Consider the following 23,534-nt stretch of genomic DNA (forward strand, 5'->3'; position numbering starts at 1 on the left):
GACGGGCGGCGCGTACACTGATCCCATCACACTAAAAACCTGGGAAGATCGAGCGTGAGACTGCTGCAACTACGCAATAGGCCATTGATATCGCATTCATTTCTGGTCCATTGGTAAAGTGGACAACGCGTACACAATACAAGGAAATGGCTGGTATTTTGGCATGGTTTTGGAACGAGAGATTTTGGCTCCCTCACAATGTAACCTGGGCTGATTTAAAAAACACAGATGAGGCAACCTTCCCGCAAGCCGAGGATTTGTATGTGGCTTGTCCTTTAGCCTTCTGCATCTTTATGATTCGACTGGTTTTCGAAAGGTGGGTGCATTCAGAAGTGATAACCTTATATTGGTATAACTGGAGATGATGTTGGATTCGTTTAATTGACATGTAGCCTAAAGAAAGCCTGTTTAAAAAAAACATTGTCTCGGGTAGGCTAATGAAGCATGTATCGCTCACACTGAATTTCTAGACAATGACATGCACATGATGCGATGTATCAAGGTAACATTGTAACGTTAGCTTCTCTATAGGCCTGTCTGTTACATTGTAACAAAGCTTCTTCTATATATTAATAATATGTCAGAGCAAAAGAGCTGCATTTGGATATTAATTGTTTTCTCCATAATAAGATGCATGCTGGCCTTGCATCCAAGTTGCAAGTTGCAAGTTGCAGCTGTCAATAGGAGGCAAGGACATTATTCGAGTCATGCTCGTATAATGTAGCCTACTATTGACCTTGCAAGGGTCTGTGCTGCCTATGTCTTGATGGTGATCAGTGTTGAGCTTCGTGTTATTGTTGAAAGCCTGCCTATCCCATTTGTACATAGCCTACCAGGCTAAGTGTTGACGCTAGACCGGTACACCACTCAGACACATGGGATGCTCTGTACAATATAGACCACAGACATCAGTAGGAAACAGACAGATCCCCTCAGCAGTGTCTCAACATTGCCTAATACTAGACTCTTTATATCGGCTCATCATGATATAGCATGTAGGTGTCTGATTTAGATGTGTGTGCATTCGTCAGTAGGCTACAGTTGAACTATATTTTAGTGTAGGCTACATACATGTCACTGATTGGCTGCTGTCACCGCCACCACCGTGACACCTCACTAGCCAGCCCACCACTCCTTCTGTAATCATTCACAATGGAACTTTTTCTTGGAAATATGTGTGCTGTATACGTCTTCATGGGACAGTTGAGAGGCTTGTCGTTAAATGTAAATGTCTTTGATTACGGATGATATGACCTAATAAAATATGGTCGCACTAATAGGCCAAACAAAATAGTGAAGACTGTGGTTCCTGCTGGGAAGTGTTTCTAGACCGAGATGTTTGCTTTTTAGTGGTAGATTATACACGCAGCTTGCTTATGCCTACACGAGCCTCACATGTACTATTATCGGACAAGGGTATCTATGATACTATTTGCTACTACTACACGTTGTTTTACTGGATTAGTGTCCATTGAATCTGCCAACAACTGCTGTTGCTCTTATGTTCCCTCTCACTGAAGACAACACTACCTCTGTCAATAGCAGCTAGGATTCTAAATTACATTTATACTGAGTCAGTGTTCACAATTCACTTTTAAGGCAGGCTTTAACAGCTGAGGTTTTTCACGTTGTGAGGCATAACGTTTACCTCATGAATGGTCTGTTTTTGGCTGGTCAGATTTTCTGATTGCTGACAACACACTTCATTTGCAGAGTAAGGACTTATTATGAATAGACCACTACACTGCTAATATCTCTCTCTCACTCTCTATCTCTTGTTGTCTGTCTCTCTCAGCTGTCTGAACATGGACATTTTTATCTTGATCTTGGCGTACACTTTCGGCAGTTTCATCTTCCATAACCCTTTGTCCATTAATGTGACTGTTAGTCAATCATATAGCTCCATGATGCCATCTTTCATTTATACGGTTGTCAAATTTAGCCAAATTCTTATATTGTGAATAGCTGACGATGCACGCTGACATAATAATTCAGCAATTCACACATTGTACTTATAGTTGGATAAGATTTTTAAGCATTGAGATTTATTTTTAACAACCTGTTGTCAATATTGTCAATGTGTCTGCCACGATTGTCCCTATTTACCACCAGCAAAAAAACACTTTTCTGTGTAACAACAATTAGTTGATGATGATGATGATACAGTACCCACTGTGAGAATATTCTGATATTGTTTTTTAAATTCTTTGTAGGTTTATTGCCAGACCATGTGCCTTGGGTCTCAAGATACAAGCCAATGGACCACAGAAAGCCCAGCCCAATGCCATTTTGGAGAAGGTGTTCACTGCTATCACCAAGGTAAATAAAATTTAAAAATAGTTCCTGTGTTTCCATCTTTTGTTTGCATTTTGTAGTGCTGATAACATACTGCATATTAAAATCTGTCTCTTGGCTAAAGGCATTGGATTCAGTTTGAGTCTAGAAAGCCAGACATCATGTTTGAAAGTATTTGTGCCTCGTTCTATTGATGCACCATGGTTATTATTAGCTCAGAAAGGGATGAAGGTCCTTTAACAAATGCTCAGATTCACATACTGAGAAACTTGGCAGACTACCTCCACACAAAGGTAGACATCCTCAGTCATTGTGCATCCTCAGAGATGGAAACGAAGGTGTGTCTTCTCAGCTTCTTTTCAGGTGATCACAGTTTCACTTAGTGATGGGGGGGGGGAACCGATAGTTACATATCGGGATATTATTTTTGACTATGTATCATATCGTTTTGATAGTACCTCAATATTATTTTTGCGCTAGTTGGCTGTACTTGCACCAAAACTCCACTATATTTCCTTCATAGCTTGTTCTTCATCTTCTTTTTAAATAGGGAGTCAATTTGTTTTCAGCACTTTTATTTCCATGACTGATCAAGACTTGTTTTCTCATGGCTCTCTCTTTTCCCTCTGCAGCAGACATATGGTGAGCAATATGTTTGGAACACCGAATCGCAATAAAATCATAGTATCGAATCGCAATACATGTCGTATCGGCACCTAAGTATTGTGATAATGTCGTATTGTGAGGTCCCTGGCAATTCCCCAGCCCTAGTTTCACTACCCCATAGTGCATCATGCTGATGAAATGTTGAGACATTGATTGCCTTTTGATTTCAGCGAATATCAAGACTGTTTTAACTTTCGACAATAATGACAGCCTTGTTAACAGTCAGGTGTCTGGATCATGTGTTTCCTAGCACCCAGATGAGAAGAGGTTGGAGGGCCTGTCCAAACAGCTGGACTGGGATGTGCGGACCATCCAGCGCTGGTTCCGACAGCGCAGGAACCAGGAGAAGCCCAGCACGTTGGCTCGCTTTTGTGAGAGCATGTAAGAGGTCTCGACAGCTTCAGACTGCCACCTATTGTCACTAATATAAACCCATACAGTCTGTGAAAAAGTATTTGCAATTTTCTACTTTTCTCTACTTCTGCATATTTTTGATACCGAATGTTATCAGATCTTCAACCAAAAAGGATTGCAGTGTTTGGTTTTCGCCAGGCATAATGGGGCCCATGTTGTCCAAATACAGGAAGCGTTTGGTTGCAGTCATTGCAGCTAAAGGTGGCACAACCAGTTATTGAGTGTAAGGGGACAATTCGTTTTTCACACAGGGGAATTGGTTTTTTTGGGTTAAAGATCGGATAACATTCAGTATCTAAAATAGATCAAATCAGAAAGGGGGCCAATTGTTTTTTTTATGGCACTGTATGTGCACATTTGTTCAGTGGAAACAGATCTAAGGGGTTGGATACCTAGAGTTTCCTGTCTGGAGGGATATCTACTAGATGAACAAGCCTGTCAGAGTGGGCTCATGCCTGACACCAGTGTAGCCAGGCTGGCAGTGGGAGAAGCAGCGAGGCACAGAGTGGGTCTCTGATGCCCTGGGGCTGCTCACTCAAGGAGCTCACTGTTAAAGGGACTCACTGCTTTGACAATTGGCACAGTCATTATTTGATCTTCAAAGAGAAATATCAAATTCAGTTTGTCAGAGTGAAAACACCATGATTCAGTTACTTTGGCGGAATAACAAAAGAAAGTCGTCTCACGAAAGCATAGCCTCTGTAACTAGAGCAAATCTGTTTTCTCAATATTTTCTGCTAAAATTCAATCAAGGAAGCCCCTACATTTGAAATATATGCAGTGTTGTGTCTGTCGGCATAGTGGAGTGGACAGACTCAGAATGGATTGGACGCATGATTGGTTTCTCTGTTGTCTCAGTAGCTTGCAATTCCCTAAACTGAACCAGCCACATTCATCTCAGCAGCAATCCTACTGTAATTAGTGCCTTGTATACAGCTGTTTGGGTTTGATAGGACACTATGTTCTCAGACATTTCAGGATGGCCAAAGGTGAGGCCACTGTTCCCTTTTTCATTATGCTAACAAAGAGAGATCCATTTAGACTGGAGACAGCAGAGTCCAACGACACGGCACACCGTTATTTATTTTGCAGCTAGTTATATCGGGTCTGTCTGGTCCCCAGTCCCCAGTGGGGCAAGGGCTTTGTTTTAGACCACGGTTCTGGTTGTCTGAACCGATCTGCCTCCATCCCTCCATGGTCCTCAGTGGTTCAATTCTGTCAAGAGGGAAAAAAACAAAGGTAGTAGATTATAATCCGCTGAGGTATAAAAGACAAAGCTCATATTTGTGTTTCGTGAGATGGAATGTCAGGAACGTCCTAATACAGACATTTTGAGGGACATAAATATTTGCATTAATTTGTGACAATGTTTATGGTAAAGCAGCGAGGAACAATGTGACAATTCACTCTGCAGCTTTCTGCTCTATGTTGACCACAGAACACAATGGAACTGGGCCGTGATTGATAACGTCTAAGCGTATCGTCATGTTTTAAAACGACAGGACCATGTACCATCTGGTATACGGTCACCAGCAAAAACAATATTTAGAGAAAGTAGTTGTGAGTCATAGTAATTGTACATAAATGGCACCAGGCCCGGTCCTGTCCGTGGTGCCGCCCTAGGGGAGACAAATTGCCATGTAGAATATAGTATCAGACTATTTGAATAGAGATCATGCATGATTTTTCTTTTTTTCTTTTTTCAAGTATCTGTCTTATAACATTTCCATGAGAATCATCTCCAGTTTTGTAGGCTTCAGAAAAACCACATAGGCTATGACTCTTTCTACTATAGGCTACATGATGTATGTTAACTTGAGCATTGTTGGAGTGCTGCATCTCTCCAACAGCACCCTGGAGAGGCACACTGGGCATGGACAAGATACATATTTTGCACCCCTGACTTTGGCAAAGTAGGCACTGCTTATCATGGGGCGGCATCAGCGGTCACCTAAATAGCCCATGTGATATACTGTATATACGTTTGAATTGCTTTTGGGTGGAATTATGTGAGGTGCGTCTTGGTCAGTTTAGCTTTCTAATGGTAGGGCCTGCCCTGAATAGCACACTCTTTTACAGTGTTTGACTAACCAGTTGCCAAGCAACCATCTTCTTGACCTATCATTAGGTAAATGAGTCCACCTCATTTGTTTTTACAATTACTCAAGCAGCACAGAGAGCAAAATAACTTGTGGCTTAATTATTTGAATTCCATAAATGCCGGCCTTTCTTCTCATTCAAATGTGAAAATATGTTCTGTTTGTAACCAGAGCACAGGTAAGGTCTCTATGTACTGTGATCACTGACATTTGATGCATCAGAAAAAGGACTTAACATGGATTTACTGTAGTGTATTAATCATTACATAGGCTACCATGTTGTGTTTTCTGTCTTTGGCTGTCAAAAAGACTTACAAGAAGTAAGGCCAGCTAAAGCTACCCACACTAAAACCACCTGGATGTAAGCAATACTCCCAGTGTCACACAGCATGATCAGCATTTGTAAAATTCCCCCTCTGAGGCCAGTCAGTGACAGAGTATGTGAGCGGAGCTTGCCCAATTTGACTGGAGCGTGGAGCGAAATCCCCGAAGGCTGTGTGCGTCGGCCTTCTTGCCCATTCCAATTTAGCTCCAGTAGTGCTCACTTCACGAGCTCAGGGCGTGCCCGGCCCAGCATGCGTCTGTAGTCTCCTTGTGTGCTGCTCCTTGTGTGCTGCTCCTTGTGTGCTGCTCCTTGTGTGCTGCTCCTTGTGTGCTGCTCCTTGTGTGCTGCTCCTTGTGTGCTGCTCCTTGTGTGCTGCTCCTTGTGTGCTGCTCCTTGTGTGCTGCTCCTTGTGTGCTGCACTTGCTTTAGCTACTGTCATGGAGTTCGCTAAATATTTTCATAAAGAAACTGATAAAACACACAAGTGCAAAATCAAGGTGACTTAAAAAGATGAGGAGTAAGAGAGGGCGTGCGGTGATGTAGTGTCCACAACTAAAGAATCATTGTGGAATCTGAAAAAAACAAATATACCCGAAAGCATGATATGTACTCACTACGTGCACATGCCTACAGAAAGGAATGAGATGGGTAGCTAATTAAGTGTGTCATGGTAGCAAAGTATTTATAAACAAAAAATCTGAAAAAAGTTTCCTTCACTTATGTTATATTATCTATACAATAGGCCATAATTGATTTTGGCCCAATAGGCCTGGCATATTCCAACTTTCAAGGAGCTTTCTGTTTTGATTGGGTTATTTTTGTCGAAAAACCTTTAGGCCTACCTATAGAATAAAATATATACATTACAACTCTGCATCCAAAAAAAGGTGTTTAGGGTATTCTCTGCTGCTGACCTGCTCTCCAGGCACTATCACATGAGCCTGAAGCTACAGACTCTGGCCAAATTTGTGTTTCTAAAAATGTATTCAAAGGCACCGTAGACTCATTTAATTTGTATTTTATTCCAAGTAAGTCACAGCCCATTTGTGCAATTTATAGACTATAATGATTTAATACAACAAAATGTTGTTTAAAATGCTGAGCGCTTAATGTCCCTAACTCCCTACCAGCCTAGTGTGTCACACTCGCAAATGCTTCACAATGTATTACTTTGTAGGCTACAACCTCGAAATAATATAGCCTAAATAAATCATTTTCGTTCCTTCTTAGGAACGAAAAGTGTTTATATGCTGTTTAATATGACATGTAGCCAATTTGAAATAATAAGCGCTTCTTACATTCATCTTTTCATGTTTTATTAAAATACTTTTCATTCAAGTCACATGGTTTGGCTCCAATACTTCAAAACCAAATTGTAGATCCAGGTAGTCACAAAAGTCGATGGGTGTTGGTTAAATAGTGATTTTTAATGAAAGGGGTGAATTTGGAGATGCAGATTTTTTTCCCCTTGTGAGCTCGGAGCATATTTTTTTTGCGCAATGAGCGGGATTCCCGGCCCGTCAACTCCGCTCACATACTCTGAGTCAGTGACTATTCGGTTCATACAACATCCCTGTCGCATCATGCTAGTCAGTTGGAACTTCCTGTCTCTGATACATGATGAGTATTCCTGTGTGCTGCTGTGACTGTGTGAAACCAGAGTACACCTGCAGCTGACAGGCTGTTTCACTCGTGAGAGGCCATATTAATGGCAAGACTCAGTCTTGAATTATTGATGCAATTTGTCATCGTTACGGACCAGAAAAAAAAAAATCAGTCTTAGTCAAGTGTTTCTTTAAATAATTCATTTTTTTGTGAGAAAAATAAAAAGAATCTCATTACGAAACCCGTCTTGTAATCTGACAAGGACGTGTGTTAGTTATTGGCTAGCTCTCAGCTCGTTCTCAGTGCAGTAATTAGTTGATTGTTTTGGGCTGTGCAGCAACAGCGTGGCTTTGATCTCTGAAGTGTCAACTGGAAATGTCTCCGTCTCTGCTCTGCCTGAGAGCTGTAGAAGCCCACGATCACAGGAGACCCTTTCCTATTCCATCAATTCGCAGCAGTCGTGGGTACATGCTGGCTTATGTAAGACCAGAGGTTGGGACTGGGAGTGCCTGCCTCCCTCTGCCATGCAGCAGTGCGGTGGCGTCCGGGCTCCAGTGGAAGTGACTCACCCTGGAATGCAGACTCTGGGATGTGAGAGCCCTGGTGCTCTGGCCACTTCTCTGACAGGCTAGCAGGTCTCAGGACAGGCTAGCGTGTACTGTAACATAGTTCTAGAATATAACCTAGTCTCTGCCACTGGTTGAATTCACCCTTGGTATTCTTCTGTTGGGTTGAAGTAGCTGTAACTGTGTAACTGAGTAGCTGATCAAGATGACGCACGTGTCCACAGGCCTTTCCTTTCCGAAAGCTATTTTCATTTCCTTCTGTGACTTTTTAAAATGATTTAGAATATGATCCGTCTACTGTGTTCACCACTAATTGGTCTAAGAAGTAAAAGCTCTGTATATGAAAACCATCAGTGACTCAGTGCTTACAATGAAAGGAACTGTAGTCCGATGAATAGGGGAAAATAAGAGACTGTTTGTTAAGACGTGCAAGTGCGATTTGAGTGCTGTGTGCTGTCACGGTATTGAACAAAGAGCCTGGACAGACGGTGGCTTTCTTGGCTGTCCTTGGATTGACCTCCCTCACAGGAGCTCAAACATGGCCTCTCGTTGACATTCCACAGAGGATGCATCCAAACCCATAATTGTGTTACTGACTGACGCTCTGTCCTTTGTTTTCTTCACAGGTGGAGATTTACATTTTACCTCTATATATTTACCTACGGAGTGCGTTTCCTTAAAAAGGTGAGTGGGCTACTTCTCAAAATCATTTAATTGATGAATGCCGACATCTTTGTTCAGCACTTTCCGTATTGAGGACACGTTCTTCAAAGGGGAGCTATAACAGAACCTTGCACTCAAGGATGTGTGGATGAGGTTAGATTTGATGCACCGTGCTGTGCAAGAAGTACCAACTGAAAAAGAATGCACCTCTCAAGTACTCCAACCAGTGATCACTGGTAAATAATTGATAGATTTGCTCTCTGCACAGTATTTATTATGCAGATATTAGTGTCTGTGAGCACATTATCAGTTAAGAAACTAGTCCCTGTCAACTACCACCTTCAGTCTAATGCTGTTGTTACTCTATGTTGATATATAGAGGAAATAATTGGAAATCACATCCTCATTACTCTCTGAGGGTATCACTTGTCTTTTCATGTGTCTGTCTGACTCTGTGCTATTGTGTAATGTACTGAGGCCAGAAGACTATTGAGTGTCTATAGTAATTGAATGCTGCTGATGCTGCCATTAATTTAGAATAATGATTAAGGGTGAATAAGAGACGTTGCTGCGATGAGAATGTCTCATTGCAACAGCTTGCATGACGAAGCACTTTGTGGAATGAGTTCATTCCCTTCAGCTGAGCCTAGTGAGTCTCCCGGAGGGTATTAATAGCACAGGTCTACAGGGGAGGAGATGCAAACTCGACTGACTTCCCTATAAGTCGCCGTTTCTGTTTGATATAAGTCTGTGTGACGCAAAACTCGCCAGAACGGCTGTATTTCTGCCTGCTTGAACGGCAATAGCTCAGATATACAGTACCAGTCAAAAGTTTGGACACATTTACTCATTCAAGGGTTTTCCTTTATCTTTACTATTTTCTACATTGTATAATAATAGTGAACACATCAAAACTATTAAATAACACATTTGGAATAACCCAAAAAGTATTATATATTATATATTTAATATTTGAGATTCTTCAAACTAGCCACCCTTTGCCTTAATGCCAGATTTGCACACTCTTAGCATTCTCTCAACCAGCATCATGAGGTAGCCAGCTGGAAAGCTTTTTCAACAGTCTTGAAGGAGTTCCCACATAAGCTGAGCACTTGTTGGCTGCTTTTCCTTCACTCTGCGGTCCAACTCATCCCAAACCATCTCAATTAGGTTGAGGTTGTGTGATTGTGAAGGCCAGGTCATTTGAAGCAACACTCCATCACTCTCCTTCTTGGTCAAATAGCCCTTACACAGCCTGGAGGTGTGTTTTGGGTCATTTGTCCTGTTGAAAAACTAATGATAGTCCCACTAAGCACAAACCAGATGGGATGGCGTATCGCTGCAGAATGCTGTGGTAGCCATGCTGGTTAAGTGTGCCTTAAATTCTAAATAAATCACAAGTGTCACCAGCAAAGCGCCCCCACACCATCACATCTCCTCCTCCATGCTTCACGGTGGGAACCACATATGCGGTGATCATCTGTCCACATACTCTGCATCTCAAAAAGACACGGCGGTTGGAGCAAAAAATCTCAAATTTGGACTCCTCAGACCAAAGGACAGATTTCCACAGTCTAATGTCCATTGCTCATGTTTCTTGGCCCAAGCAAGTCTATTATTCTTATTGGTGTCCTTTAGTAGTGGTTTCTTTGCAGCAATTTGATCATGAAGGCCTCATTCACGCAGTCTCCTCTGAACAGTTGATGTTGAGATGTCTGTTACTTGAACTCTGTGAAGCTTTTATTTGGGCTGCAATCTGAGGTGCAGTTAAATGCAGATTTCTGAAGCTGGTAACTCTAATGAACTTATCATCTGCAGCAGAGGTAACTCTTCCTTTCCTGTTGCGGTCCTTATGAGAGCCAGTTTCATCATAGCGCTTGATGGTTTTTGCGACTGCACTTGAAGAAACTTTCAAAGTTCTTGACATTTTCCAGATTTACCTGACCCTCATGTCTTAAAGTAATGATGGACTGTCGTTTCTCTTTGCTTATTTGAGCTGTTCTTGCCATAATATGGACTTGGTATTTTACCAAATAGGGCTATCTTGTGTATACCAACCCTACCTTGTCACAACAGAACTGATTGACTCAAATGCCTTTTAACAAGGCACACCTCTTAATTGAAATGCATTCCAGGTAACTACCTCATGATGTTGAGAGAATGCCAAGAGTGTGCAATGCTGTCATCAAGGCAAAGGGTGGCTACTTTGAAGAATCTCAAATATAAAATATATTTTGATTTGTTTAAAAAAAAAAGTTACTACATGATTCCATATGTGTTTTTTAATAGTTTTAATGTCTTCACTGTTATTCTACAATGTAGAAAATAGTAAAAAAAATAAAGAAAAACCCTTGAATGAGTATCTGTGTCCAAACTTTTGACTGGTACTGTGCATGAAGACAGAACATTGCTAAATGATGCACAAAAATGATATAACATTCAACATGGGTGAACCTTTCCTTCAAGTCTCTGTCTTACCATGGTGAACCTTTAACTGTGTCCTAGCCCTTATCATCTCTCCTAAACTCAAAGTTGATATAGTATGGGTGATGATTGAGTGACGACTCTGTAATGTAGCTCAGTTAGCTTACTGGTCCTATTCTGTATTTCTTTCCACCAGAAAACTCTTGCTATGTTCCACCCTAATGTAAGAGTGTGAGTTTGCACGTCAACTAAAGCGGAGTTAGCATTTGTAAGTAGGTTACATTTTGTTATGGTCAGGAATTGAAGGCAAACGTCTCCTGTGAGAGATAATGATGATAAGCAGCTCATTACCCTGCCTCTGTAGTCTAGGTCCCTCTTGTGGCAAGACATAAGACAGTCTTAACCACATCCCCCAGGTCTCTAGAGCATTCATCATGTGGCCTGGGACCAGAATGAACATTCGCAGTCGTCCCCAGGCTAACGCGCCTGCGATTTACTTTGCACTACTAGCGTACAGCAAACGCTTGCTTTGATTCAATTAAGTTTCCCTTTGATGAAAATGCAATCTGACACGGCTACGGTCCCAAGGTTATTGATGTGCTGGATCTTCATCAAACATTTAGTGTTGAGCCAGAGGCAGCATAGCATTCAGGTGTCGGGATCAATAGCACTTTATGAATGTAAATCCACTTTTAATTTGGGAACGGCATAACGGCACATTAATATTCTGTCCGTGTGTCGTCTCTGTAGACCACATGGCTATGGAACACAAGAGAGTGCTGGTATAACTACCCTTATCAGGTAAATCTCCCATGTTTTCTCTGTTTTTCCATTTGTGCTAAGCGACTTCTTTGCACCTGTAACAGTTATTGTATTTGAAAGGTCTGTTATGCCTAGGTTTGATATAGCTTTCGTGATCTCTGTGTGTCTTTTTTCACAGCCACTGACGGTGGACATCCACTATTACTATATACTGGAGCTGTCGTTCTACCTGTCCCTGCTCTTCTCCCAGTTCACAGATATCAGGAGGAAGGTAAGGATACCAGTTAAGTCAATACATTAATAGGAATGATATATTTGACTGTTTGTTTATCACATTGCTTCCTCCATAGATATGTGTGCATATGATTTAACAGCCATTTCCTTTCAACCAAGGTAATTATGTTAATAATAATAATAATGCCAAATAAAACGAATCATAGTCATCTTTAACAATAAAGACAATATTAAGTCAAGGAAAAGGCTTCACAACTGGTTTTAGAACATTCAGACACCAAAATGCGTTCTGAGTTTGTTTTTTTATTCTCCATTATAATCCTTTGTATTGTGCAGCTCCAGCTTTGATTTACACAGTAGTAATTTCGGAGGGAAGTGCTAATTAATGTTTGTCTGCACTTGCATTCAGGCCTCCTCCGATTTGTCTGTTCCATGACTTAGCTCTATTTAATCTATGTCCCTGGAAGTGGTGCATTTGCCTTGATGTGGTCTAGTCTCTGTTCTGTGAAATCACAGGTCTCTGAGAGGAGGAGATGGATTAGCATTTGCTCCAAACTTTTATGAGTAGAATTTTCTGCCAGCCATTCTAAATTGTTTTCCCCTCATTTGTTTTGAAGTGAGTCCTATTTCAGTATTCAGTTCCTAGAATCTGTCAATTTTCATCACATTTCTCCATTATTATTTTTATTTCAGCATAATGTTTGTTGTTTTAGCCACTGATCAAAACTGTCATTAAAAATGTAAAAGATTAAATAAAATGTTTCATATATTATACGAATGGTTTCATGTTGCTGTTGATATCAGCGTATGTTTTAGCCCTGGTTTATCTGAGGTGATTTTGTTAGTAGCTCATGGTGGTTATATCACCTTTGTAGCCTAGCTTCCCTCTCCACTTCATCCTGAATGATGGTTAAACACTAATTGAGGGTCAAATAAACAGCTGGGATGACATCAGGCCCAGTTTGCTCACTCACGCTTAATCGCCAGACTAAAGATCAATAACCCATGGAGCACGCGCGCACAGCCACTATGGAAGAGAGTGCTGCAGAATTGCTGAATATGCAGACAGACATATATCTGTTCACATATTTAAGACACTCACGTACACTGCATATACCAAACATTAGGAACACCTTCCTAGTATCCCCTTTTGCCCTAAGAACAGACTAATTAATCTGGGGCTTGGGCTCTACAAGGTGTCGAAAGTGTTCCACAGTTGTGTCAAGTTGGCTAGATGTCCTTTGGGTGGTTGACCATTCTTGATACACACGGGAAACTGCTGAGCGTGGTAAAACCCAGCAACGTTGCAGTTCTTGACACGAACCGATACGCCTGGCACCTACTACCATGCCCCGTTCAAAGGCACTTAAATCTTTTGTCTTGCCATTCACCCTCTGAAAGGCTCACATACACAATCCATCTCTCAATTGTCTCAAGCCTTCATCTACACTGATTTTGAAGTGGATTTAACAAATGACATCAATAAGGGATCATAGCATTTACCTGGATTCACCTGGTCAGTCTATGTCATGGAAATAGTTTTTAATGTTTTGTATAGTCCGTGTATACTCTTTCTAACACATCGCATACTCAAGCTGTAATACTTATTTTACAGGTCAGGGCTCCTCCATGTTTGAGCTGTCAATATTGTCTCTGCTTACGTTTTCTTTTCAATGAGCTATGCTATCTTCTTTAACACTGTTGAGAGGTGTCAAGAACAAAGGTTACAATATGGGGGGGGTAATTGAAAACACAGCATGTGTATAAGCTTTACGATTTGAATCATCAATCAACCTTTTCAGTATTTTTTTCAAATCAGCATCACCAGCCATTCGTTTACATTAACACGTGTCATTGTTTATGGAGTTGCCACCTTGGCCCATGGTCTTTTCCAGAGTTCTTGTTGTTCACAGAATGCCAATTTGCATGCCTCCCACCCCAGACATGTGCCTGACTCTTCCTCCTCTCTCTGCCCCACCCCGTCCACTCCACAGCACACCTAACACTCACTCAATCGCAAACTCACAGCTGTCCCATGATGCCATAGTATTTATGCCCTCACCTCTCATCTCCGTGTTGACTGTTGGCATGTTGTCTGTTTTTGTTTCTCCTTCCAGTTTTTTCATGCACAAAACCACGCATTGAGGAGGTCCTCTGCACCCCCCTGCCAATTCCAGTATGTTCCCTGCACTCTATTTTTGCCATGCTTCCATTCTGCATTTCACACCACTGCTCCTCCTCCTCCTCCTGCGCTGGGCCAGTTGCTCTGCTGTTGTCCTGCTGTACTGATTCCTTTCAACCTCGTGGTGGACAAGGGAGGCTCTCCCATGTCATCCACATCCTCCCACAGCCTCACTCATCATGACATTGTAACCAGGCTAGCTTTAAATAGATTAGACTGATCTAAACAGGCTGATCTAGACTGACTAAAGGCAACTTTAGTTGGAGTACATATAGACTCCCCTCTATTTTAGTACTTTTTCGTCTAGACGTGATTCTCACACTCAATAAAGTATCTGAAGTACAGTGCTGTGAACAAGTATTTGCCCCCTTTCTGATTCTCTACTTTTGCATATTTTTGATACTGAACAGTATCAGATCTTCAACCAAAACCTAATATTAGATAAAGGGAACCTGAGTGCACAAATAACACAACAGTTACATACCTACTTTGTTTATTTCATGAACAAAGTTATGCAACACCCAATGCCCCTGTGTGAAAAAGTAATTGCCTGGTTTTCGCCAGGCATAATGGGACCCATGTCGCCCAGCAAGTTATACTTTTCACTCATCTGTCCATTGAACATTCCTCCAAGAGTCTTAATGATCATCCAGGTGCTTTTTTGGCAAATTTTTAGTCAACATTTTTGTATGAGATGGTTCCCATTTATGCCTGGTGAAAACCAAACACTGCATTCCACAGTAAGAAACTCATACCAACGGTCAAGCATTGTGATTGTTTTTGGATGCTTTGCTGCCTCAGGACCTGGACGACTTGCCTTAATAGAAGGAACCATGCATTCTGCTCTGTATCAGAGAATACTACAGGAGAATGTCAGGCCATCCGTCTGTGAGCTGAAGCTGAAACGTAGCTGGGTCATGCAGCAAGACTATGATCCTAAACACACAAGTCTACATGAAAATGGCTAAAAAGTCAATGTCCAGACCTAATCCCAATTGAGATGATGTGGCAGGACTTAAAACGAGCAGTTCATGCTTGACAAGCCACAAATGTCGCTGAGTTAAAGCAGTTTTGCATTGAAGAGTGGGCCAATATTCCTCCACAGCGACATGAGACTGATCAACAACTACAGGAAGCGTTTGGTTGGAGTCATGCAGCTAAAGGTGGCACAACCAGTTTTGAGTGTTAGGGGGCAATTACTTTTTTACACAGGGGCATTGGGTATTGCATAACTTTTTAAATAAATATGTATAAATTGTCTTTGTTATTTGTAAACTCAGGTTCCCTTTATCTAATATTAGGTTTTGGTTGAAGATCTGATAACATTCGGTATCAAAAATATGCACAAATTGAAGAAATCTGAGAGGGGGCAAATACTTGTTCATGGCACTGTAGATGAGACATGAAGGTGAGTCCTGCATTCAGAGAAACAACAGAATTGTTGACACAAATCAAAAGCAGATGGGAGGGAAGTTGAATTGCACAGCATATGTTCTGATTAGTGTGCAGCCAGAAAGTGTACAAGGGGCTGAGGAGTCCACTTACCCCTGTGAGCACAAGGAATACAGCTGCAGTCATACTCTCTGCATGACGCAGAGGATTTCATAAAACCCATATGCTCTACAAGTCCCCTTGCTATGAGTCACATGGTGGAGAGCTGTGAATGCTTTCTCTCTCTGCCATTGTGTGACATGACTATGATGTGTGTGTGTGTGTGTGTGTGTGTGTGTGTCCACAGGACTTCCTGATCATGTTTCTGCACCACCTGGCGACAATCACCCTCATCACCTTCTCCTACGTCAACAACATGGCTAGAGTGGGCACGCTGGTCATGTGTCTCCACGACGCCGCCGACGTCCTGATGGAGGTGAGTAGAGACACGGGACTCGTTCAGCGAGGCACAACGTTGTGGAACGTTCAGATGGAAATATGTTTTGTAGAACAAACATGTCATTTCTTTTCAATACTTTTCTGTCTGCAGCGTTCCAAAACGTTTGGCTACTGAACGTGGCTCTGAAGTGTGTTCTTCACACCCCATGGACATGAGGGAGGCTCCTGTGGTCTTTTGTGGTTGTTTTAGAATCGCACAGTAGCTATCAGGGGAAATCGGCCATCTATCGGGGGAAATCGGCCATCTGTAGATTTTAACTATGTACTGCTAAAAAAATTATTTCGGTGTATAAAAAAAGATACGGTGGATGATAAAAAGCAATGTTTATTTTTGTATTGTGTGTTATGCCATTTGTAATAATTTTTCATGTGAACATGCATCTGTGACGTCTGTTTTAGGTTGCCAAAATGGCCAACTATGCCAAGTGCCAGAGACTTTGCAACCTCCTATTTGTCATGTTTGCCATGGTCTTCATCAGCTCCAGGTTGGGTGTCTATCCTGTCTGGTAAGGATGCTTTGTCTCTACCTCGAATGTATGCATCCCCAATGGCATCCTATTCCCTATTAGACACGGGTCAAAAGTAGTGCACTATGTTGGGAATAGGGTGTCTTTTGGGACGCAGAATGTCGTCATTATGAAAAAATACAGCTCAATTGAAATGATGGGCTCTGTGTGCGGTCTGTGTGCGGTCAGTTAACACATCACTTTTTCTGAGAATGTTTGTTTATATGCATCTTATCTGTCTCTGTGTGCAGGAGGCATAAATGTACTGTAGATCTCAGAATACTGACACTCCAAATGGGCGTTGCAATTTTTCCATGAAGGTTTTCATTTTATACAGGTCTTGGTGAGTTTTGTTGCTTTGTAGTAGTTACTGTGATACTACAGTGACAATATGGACATACAGTGCCTTCGGGAAAGTATTCAGACCTCTTGACTTTTTCCACATTTTGTTACGTTACAGCCTTGTTCTAAAATCGAATAAATCGTTTTATTTCCTCATCAATCTACACACAATACCTCATAATGACAAAGCAAAAACCGTGTTTTAGAACATTTTCCTAATTCATAAAAAATGTCAAATAAAAAAATATTACATTTACATAAGTATTCAGGCCCTTTACTCAGTACTTTGTTGAAGTAACTTTGGCAGCGATTACAGCATCAAGTCTTGGGTATGACGCTACAAGCTTGGCACACCTGTATTTGGGAAGTTTCACCCATTCTCTGCAGATCCTCTCATGCTCTGTCATGTTGCATGGGGAGCGTCGCTGCACAGCTATTTTCAGGTCTCTCCAGAAATGTTTGATCGGGTTCAAGTCCGGGCTCTGGCTGGGCCACTCAAGGACATCCAGAGACTTGTCCCAAAGCCACTCCTGCGTTGTCTTGGCTGTGTGCTTAGGGCCGTTGCCCTGTTGGAAGGTGAACATTCACCCCAGTCTGAGGTCTGGAGTACTCTGGAGTAGGTTTTCATCAAGGATCTCTCTCTACTTTTCTCCGTTCATCTTTCCCTCGATGCTGACTAGTCTCCCAGTCCCTGCCACTGAAAAACATCCCCACAGCATGATGCTGCCACCACCATGCTTCACCATAGGGATGGTTCCAGATTTCCTCCAGACGTGACACTTGGCATTCAGACCAAAGAGACAGTCTTTAGGTGCCTTTTGGCAAACTCCAGGTGGGCTGTCATGTGCCTTTTACTGAGGGGTGGCTTCCGTCTGGCCACTCTACCATAAAGGCATGATAGGTGGTGCTCAAGAGATGGTTGTCCTTCTGGAAGATTCTCCCATCTCCACAGAGGAACTCTGGAGCTCTATCAGAGTGACCATCGGGTTCTTGGTCACCTCCCTGTCCAAGGCCCTTCTCCCCCGATTGCTCAGTTTGGCCGAGCGGCCAGCTCTAGGAAGAGTCATGGTGGTTCCAAACATATTCCATTTAAGAATGATCGAGGCCACTAATGTTCTTGGATACCTTCTTCAATGCTGCAGAAATGTTTTGGTACCCTTCCCCAGATCTGTGCCTCGACACAATCCTGTCTCTGAGCTCTACAGACAATTCCTTCAACCTCATGGCTTGGGTTTTTGCTCTGACATGCACTGTCAACTGTGGGACCTTTATATAGACAGGTGTGTGCCTTTCCAAATCATGTCCACTCAATTGAATTTACTACAGGTGGACTCCAATCAAGTTGTAGAAACATCTCAAGGATGATCAATGGAAACAGGATGCACCTGAGCTCAATTTTCGAGTCTCATAGCAAAGGATCTGAATACTTTTGTAAATAAGGTATTTTTGTTTTTTATTTTTAATACATTTGCAAAAAATTCTAAACTTGTCTCCGCTTTGTCAGTATGGGGTATTGTGTGTAGATTGCTGAGATTTCTATTTATTTAATCCATTTTAGAATAAGGCTACGTAACAAAATGTGGAAAAAGTCAACTTTCCGAAAGCACTGTATCTTCTCCAGTAAAGAGAGAGCGGATACAAAATGAGAGATGGGACATTATTTTTAGATCAATTATTTGGGATACATTTTAGACTGGAGTCTAAAATGACACATTTTAATTTACGTGTCGAAAACATCATTTTACTTCCTCTTGATGTTATTAATGGTCTGTGTCTTTTGGTATCAATACCAGCTGGTTTTGCATTTTCACATTGGACTTCCAATTAGATGGATGAATTTGTATTGTACTGGGATGTTTTTGATGTCATCAGTGACGGGACATCCTACCTTGAGAGAGAGAGAGAAGCAGTAGAAAACCAGTCGAAGTCCTTGAATATGTGCTCACCATCTAACTGTGTGATGTCCTTGTCACACTCGCAACAGTAACGTTGATGTAAGAAGGCAAAAGGGACATGATTTACTATCCTGCTCTAAGACGACAACCCCCAAAACATTATCACCCTAAAAATATATTTCCTTTGAGACCACACTCGAGGATAGAGCTGTTGATAACCAGGTCCAAATGACAAATGACTCTCTCTTCTGGAGATATTAAACCATAAACCTCTACTGTGCAGTGCTCTCGCTGTCGAAAGGTTTCTTTTGAATTGTACAAGTAAATCCTTTAGAAATGTCTTATTCAGTGATTTCCTCTTCTTTTATTTCCCCTCCTTGTCATGTGGGTTATACAGTATATCACAGTGCAGGCAGAGTGCACCACAACGGCCAGAAAGCTGTTGCCATGGCTTCAGTATCAGCAGGATTCATACCATGTAGAATTTTTGGTCCAGCAATATCTCTACCTTCACTGAAATAGCTCAATCATATCAAGCAAATACCTCACTAATTTGTGTGCTCAGACCCCTTGACTTTTTCCCTCACTAATTTAAAAAATGCATTAAATAAACAGCGATCTACTCACAATACCCCTTAACGACAAATGGAAAAAGTGAGATTCAAAATTGACATCCCTTGATCATCCCTGAGATTTTCCAAATGTTGCTCAATTGATTACAGGCTTATTCTAAAAATGCATTAAATAAATCTTCATCCATTTTAGAAGTCATCTACTCCAAATGCAATGTATTCCATCGGACACGTGAATGAAGGGATTTAACGTTAAACAAATGGAAAACAGGCTATGAGACTCAAAACCCTTTGAGCTAGCAGTGCATCCTGTTTCTGTGCCGGGTTGATCATCCCTGGAGGATGTTTCTAGCAACTATGTTGTCCCTGAGGGTCTCTCTCAGCCACCTGCCTATTCCTCCACCTTTTTAGAGTAAATTCAATTGATTGGACATGATTTACACAAATGATTTGGTGACAGCTGCCTCAGGTTTCCTGACGTGTACTTCAGTTGACAGGTTTTTGTTGATGTCAAAGAGAGAGACGCATATTAAAGTCTATTACCCAATTCCCAATAGAGATGTTGTCTCTTCAGGAATAAATTAATCAACTCATTACTACATCCTGTAGCTATGAGCTACACTGAATACTGAATGTGTCTTTTGTGTGGTTCACTTATCAAATAAATTGCCTAACCCCCCCCCCCCTTTCTCTGGTAGGATTTTAAACACTACCTTGTTTGAGAGCTGGGAGATCGTGGGGCCATACCCCTCCTGGTGGGTGTTCAACTTGCTGCTGATCCTGCTGCAGTTCCTGCACTCCTTCTGGTCCTACCTCATAGTGAAGATAGCCTGCCGAGCCATCTCTAGAGGAAAGGTGAGAGACAAGTCAGAGGTCCCTCCTCTCTGACCTTCTCCTCCAATGGCTTTTAAGAAAGAGGCGAGGACGTGAGGAGTCAAGGACATGCAATTAAGTTTCTCCCTCAGGTCACATTGTTAGGGTTCCAAATGGCACTCTAGTCCCTATGCAGTGCACTACTTTTGACCAGTAGGGTGGAATTTGGGAGGCAGACATTGTCATACAGTAATGTTTTGCGAGAGGACCATCTTTATGTAGTTAAAGTAATTCTCATTACACATAGAATTTAGTACTACCGTGTTACTTTTTCTAATTGTAGATGCAAAGCATTGGGAAACTCTTCACCCTCAAGCTTTAATGTACGTACCACAGGAGCTAATCACTAAACTGTTTTGTTGTCAATAGCCTTCATTGATTTTACTTTTCTATCCCTTATGCTAACCTTTCCACCAAGGTGGGGAAGTGGAATCCTTTACATGTAAGTAGTAGAATAGAAAGCGATGTATTTGTGTATTATTGTCACATGCTATCTCACTAACAAATCACAATTACAGATTGTTCTGACCCACAAGCCATCCCTTTTTGTTTTTGACGTTTTCATCTTATTTGTAAAATGGGGAAACCAATAGCAATGGTTGTACTTCCTCTGTCATGACATAAGATTGTATATGAGCTGTTCTGACAGCCCCTGCAATTCTCCGCAGGTGTCGAAAGACGACCGCAGTGACATTGAATCCAGCTCTGACGAGGACAACGGTCCTCCACCCGCTCCTGTTCAGAAGCACTACAACAGCACCACCAACGGGACCAATAAAGCCCACGGGACCAACGGGTACTTGTCAGCAGGGGCCCCGTGTCCAGACGAACACTGACTGCCACTATGAGACATTTATAAGCACTGGAGCAAAGCTGCAAACACCATTCATAGATACTACATGTGTGCGACATGAACAACATTGCCTGTCTGGTACTGGAAGTACTTAATAGAAATCTGTGAATGCAGTTCCGTTTTCTGTTTGATTATTTCCATGTTTCCCGTCTCATTTTATTCTCTTTCTCTATATTTGCGTCAAACTGCACTCAATGAAATATCAAAGCACTCCTGTTGGTACAGCCCACTCTCTGTTTAGCCAATGAATGAAAGCATTCCACTATTATGGTGAAAGCATGCTGTTTTAAAAGTAGTCTTGACTGGCATACTGGGGGGTGGTTAATTATGTTAGTGTCTTTGTTCTTTTTTTTTATGGATATGTTGACAATAATTTGAAAACATGTCTCGAACTACATTGTCAGTGTTAAGGTTAAGCATTATGGATTAGTCCATAATTATCTATCAGTCCACTATTCCATCAACAGGTAGACACATTACAGTATGAGTCTTTTCACTGGCAAAATGCTAAACACCTGGATTTGCTTTCAATGCTGCAATACCAACACATGCCAAAACTGTGACTGAATTTGTTTTGCTCACAAAGGAATAGTAATGTGGTCCCACAACAATGCATTATGGGAAATACAAACATTCTCCTTCCATAAGCTATAAATGAGATGTCAGTAAAATAATAATGTATGTGTGTGTAAAAATAGGGCCATGCTATATTTTAAATTAAAGCATTTTGTTATAAGTATTCTACAATATTTCTGGTAAGTATTTTTATTAAATGTTCATGGCCCTCTTGGAAGACCGATATAAGGTATTAAGCGATGACTCAATTATAAACCATGACGATATTAAAGATTGCAAGTCAGAAAGTATGTTTGTCGATCTGATTCATTTCAATTAGCAGATACTTATCCTTGTGACAAGCAACTATGTACACTAAGTAATATTGGTAGATTACATTGACTATGAATGTAAAAATATTTTAAAAATCTACCTCTTGAAACTTTGATAACCACTCAAGGTTAAGCGGATAATGAATTGCATCTCAGAAATTAATCATGACTGAATCCTTGCCATTAATATTCATTCAACAATACTTCTGGTACAATGCCATTGTTTTAAAAAGAAATGTGTCATTCATCTTGCTCATCCAGTCTCATACATTATCATTGAAATATAACTAGGTAGTGTATATTCAACTTTAAAGTAGCATTTGTTTTTTCAGAGAAATAGCTCTTCAGGTGCCCATGTCATTTCTCTATTTCCTTGTGTTGACAAATATGAATTATCCAAGGACACATGCATAGACAAGGAAGTGTATTATGTAAGTCTAATGCAGTATCATCTTTATGCTGAGCATTGTGGCAATGTATTTGCCACCGTCTCTTCTTGATGTGAAGCGATTACATAATACTTTATTGGCAGTATTATAAACGCCTGGGTTTACTCTGCCTGCGAGAAAGGGAACGTTTTGAAGAGGTGAGGGACTGTACGTTATTTACACGGAACAAAAATATAAACGCAACATGTAAAGTATTGGTCCCATGTTTCATGAGCTGAAAAATCCAAGAAATGTTCAATACGCACAACAACAAAAAATCGTATTTCTCTCAAATGTTGTGCACACATTCGTTTACACCCAACCAACCTCACAACAGCAGACCACGTCTATGGCGTCGAGCGGGTGGCTGATGTGAACATAGTGCCCCGTGGTGGCGGTGGGGTCATGGTACGGGCATAAACTAAGTACAACGAACACCATTGCATTTTAACGATGGCAATTTGAAAGCACAAAAATACGGTGACGAGCTCCCGAGGCCTATTGACATTGAGAGACCCATTTTTTAAAAAGGTATCTGTAAACCAACAGATGCATATCTGTTCTCCCAGTCATGTGAAATCCATAGATTAGCGCCTCATTTATTTATTTCAATTGACTGATTTCCTAGTATGAACTGTAACTCAGGAAAATCAATTAAATAGTAGCATGTTGCGTTTATATTTTTGTTCATTATATGAGGGATACATGGTGAAAATCGGACTTCTTTGAAATGAAAATGGATGGCCCTCCCTTCCCCATATATTTTTACACGCTTGTAAAATAAAATAATAACAATTAAAACATAAAGTGGATAGCAGAGAACATGCCTACAATTTACCCTCACTCTTAAGACAGACCAGAGCCATAGATATGCAGTTTCATAATTAACAAACAAAATAGTTATGTGTAGCTCACCACATGACCTTCAAACCAGACTGGCCAACTCCTGTTTCTAAAAGTCAATTCAAAGGCACTATAGCCTAATAACGCATTTTTAGTTTTTGTATTATTTAATTAAAAGTAATAACATTTTTATTTCATTTTATACAGCCT

At 41.2% G+C, this 23,534-nt stretch overlaps 1 protein-coding gene across 2 annotated transcripts; it reads left to right on the forward strand.

Annotated features, from left to right (window-relative positions):
* cers6 (ceramide synthase 6) lies at positions 1–22,030 on the forward strand. 2 transcript variants are annotated; one of them, XM_024388935.1, is made up of 11 exons: positions 1–316; positions 2,214–2,319; positions 3,212–3,342; positions 8,597–8,654; positions 11,808–11,858; positions 11,998–12,090; positions 15,974–16,102; positions 16,525–16,631; positions 20,139–20,295; positions 20,732–20,755; positions 20,982–22,030. In XM_024388935.1, exons 1-11 carry the CDS (start codon positions 147–149, stop codon positions 21,147–21,149), a joined length of 1,194 nt encoding a protein of 397 aa, XP_024244703.1. In that variant the 5' UTR covers positions 1–146; the 3' UTR covers positions 21,150–22,030. The 2 variants fall into 2 exon arrangements, with proteins under 2 accessions (XP_024244703.1, XP_024244704.1); XM_024388936.1 differs by lacking the exon at positions 20,732–20,755.
* Positions 22,031–23,534: the final 1,504 nt, after the last annotated feature.

Source organism: Oncorhynchus tshawytscha, linkage group LG26 (assembly GCF_018296145.1).
Source record: "Oncorhynchus tshawytscha isolate Ot180627B linkage group LG26, Otsh_v2.0, whole genome shotgun sequence".
Taxonomy (NCBI): Eukaryota; Metazoa; Chordata; class Actinopteri; order Salmoniformes; family Salmonidae; genus Oncorhynchus; species Oncorhynchus tshawytscha.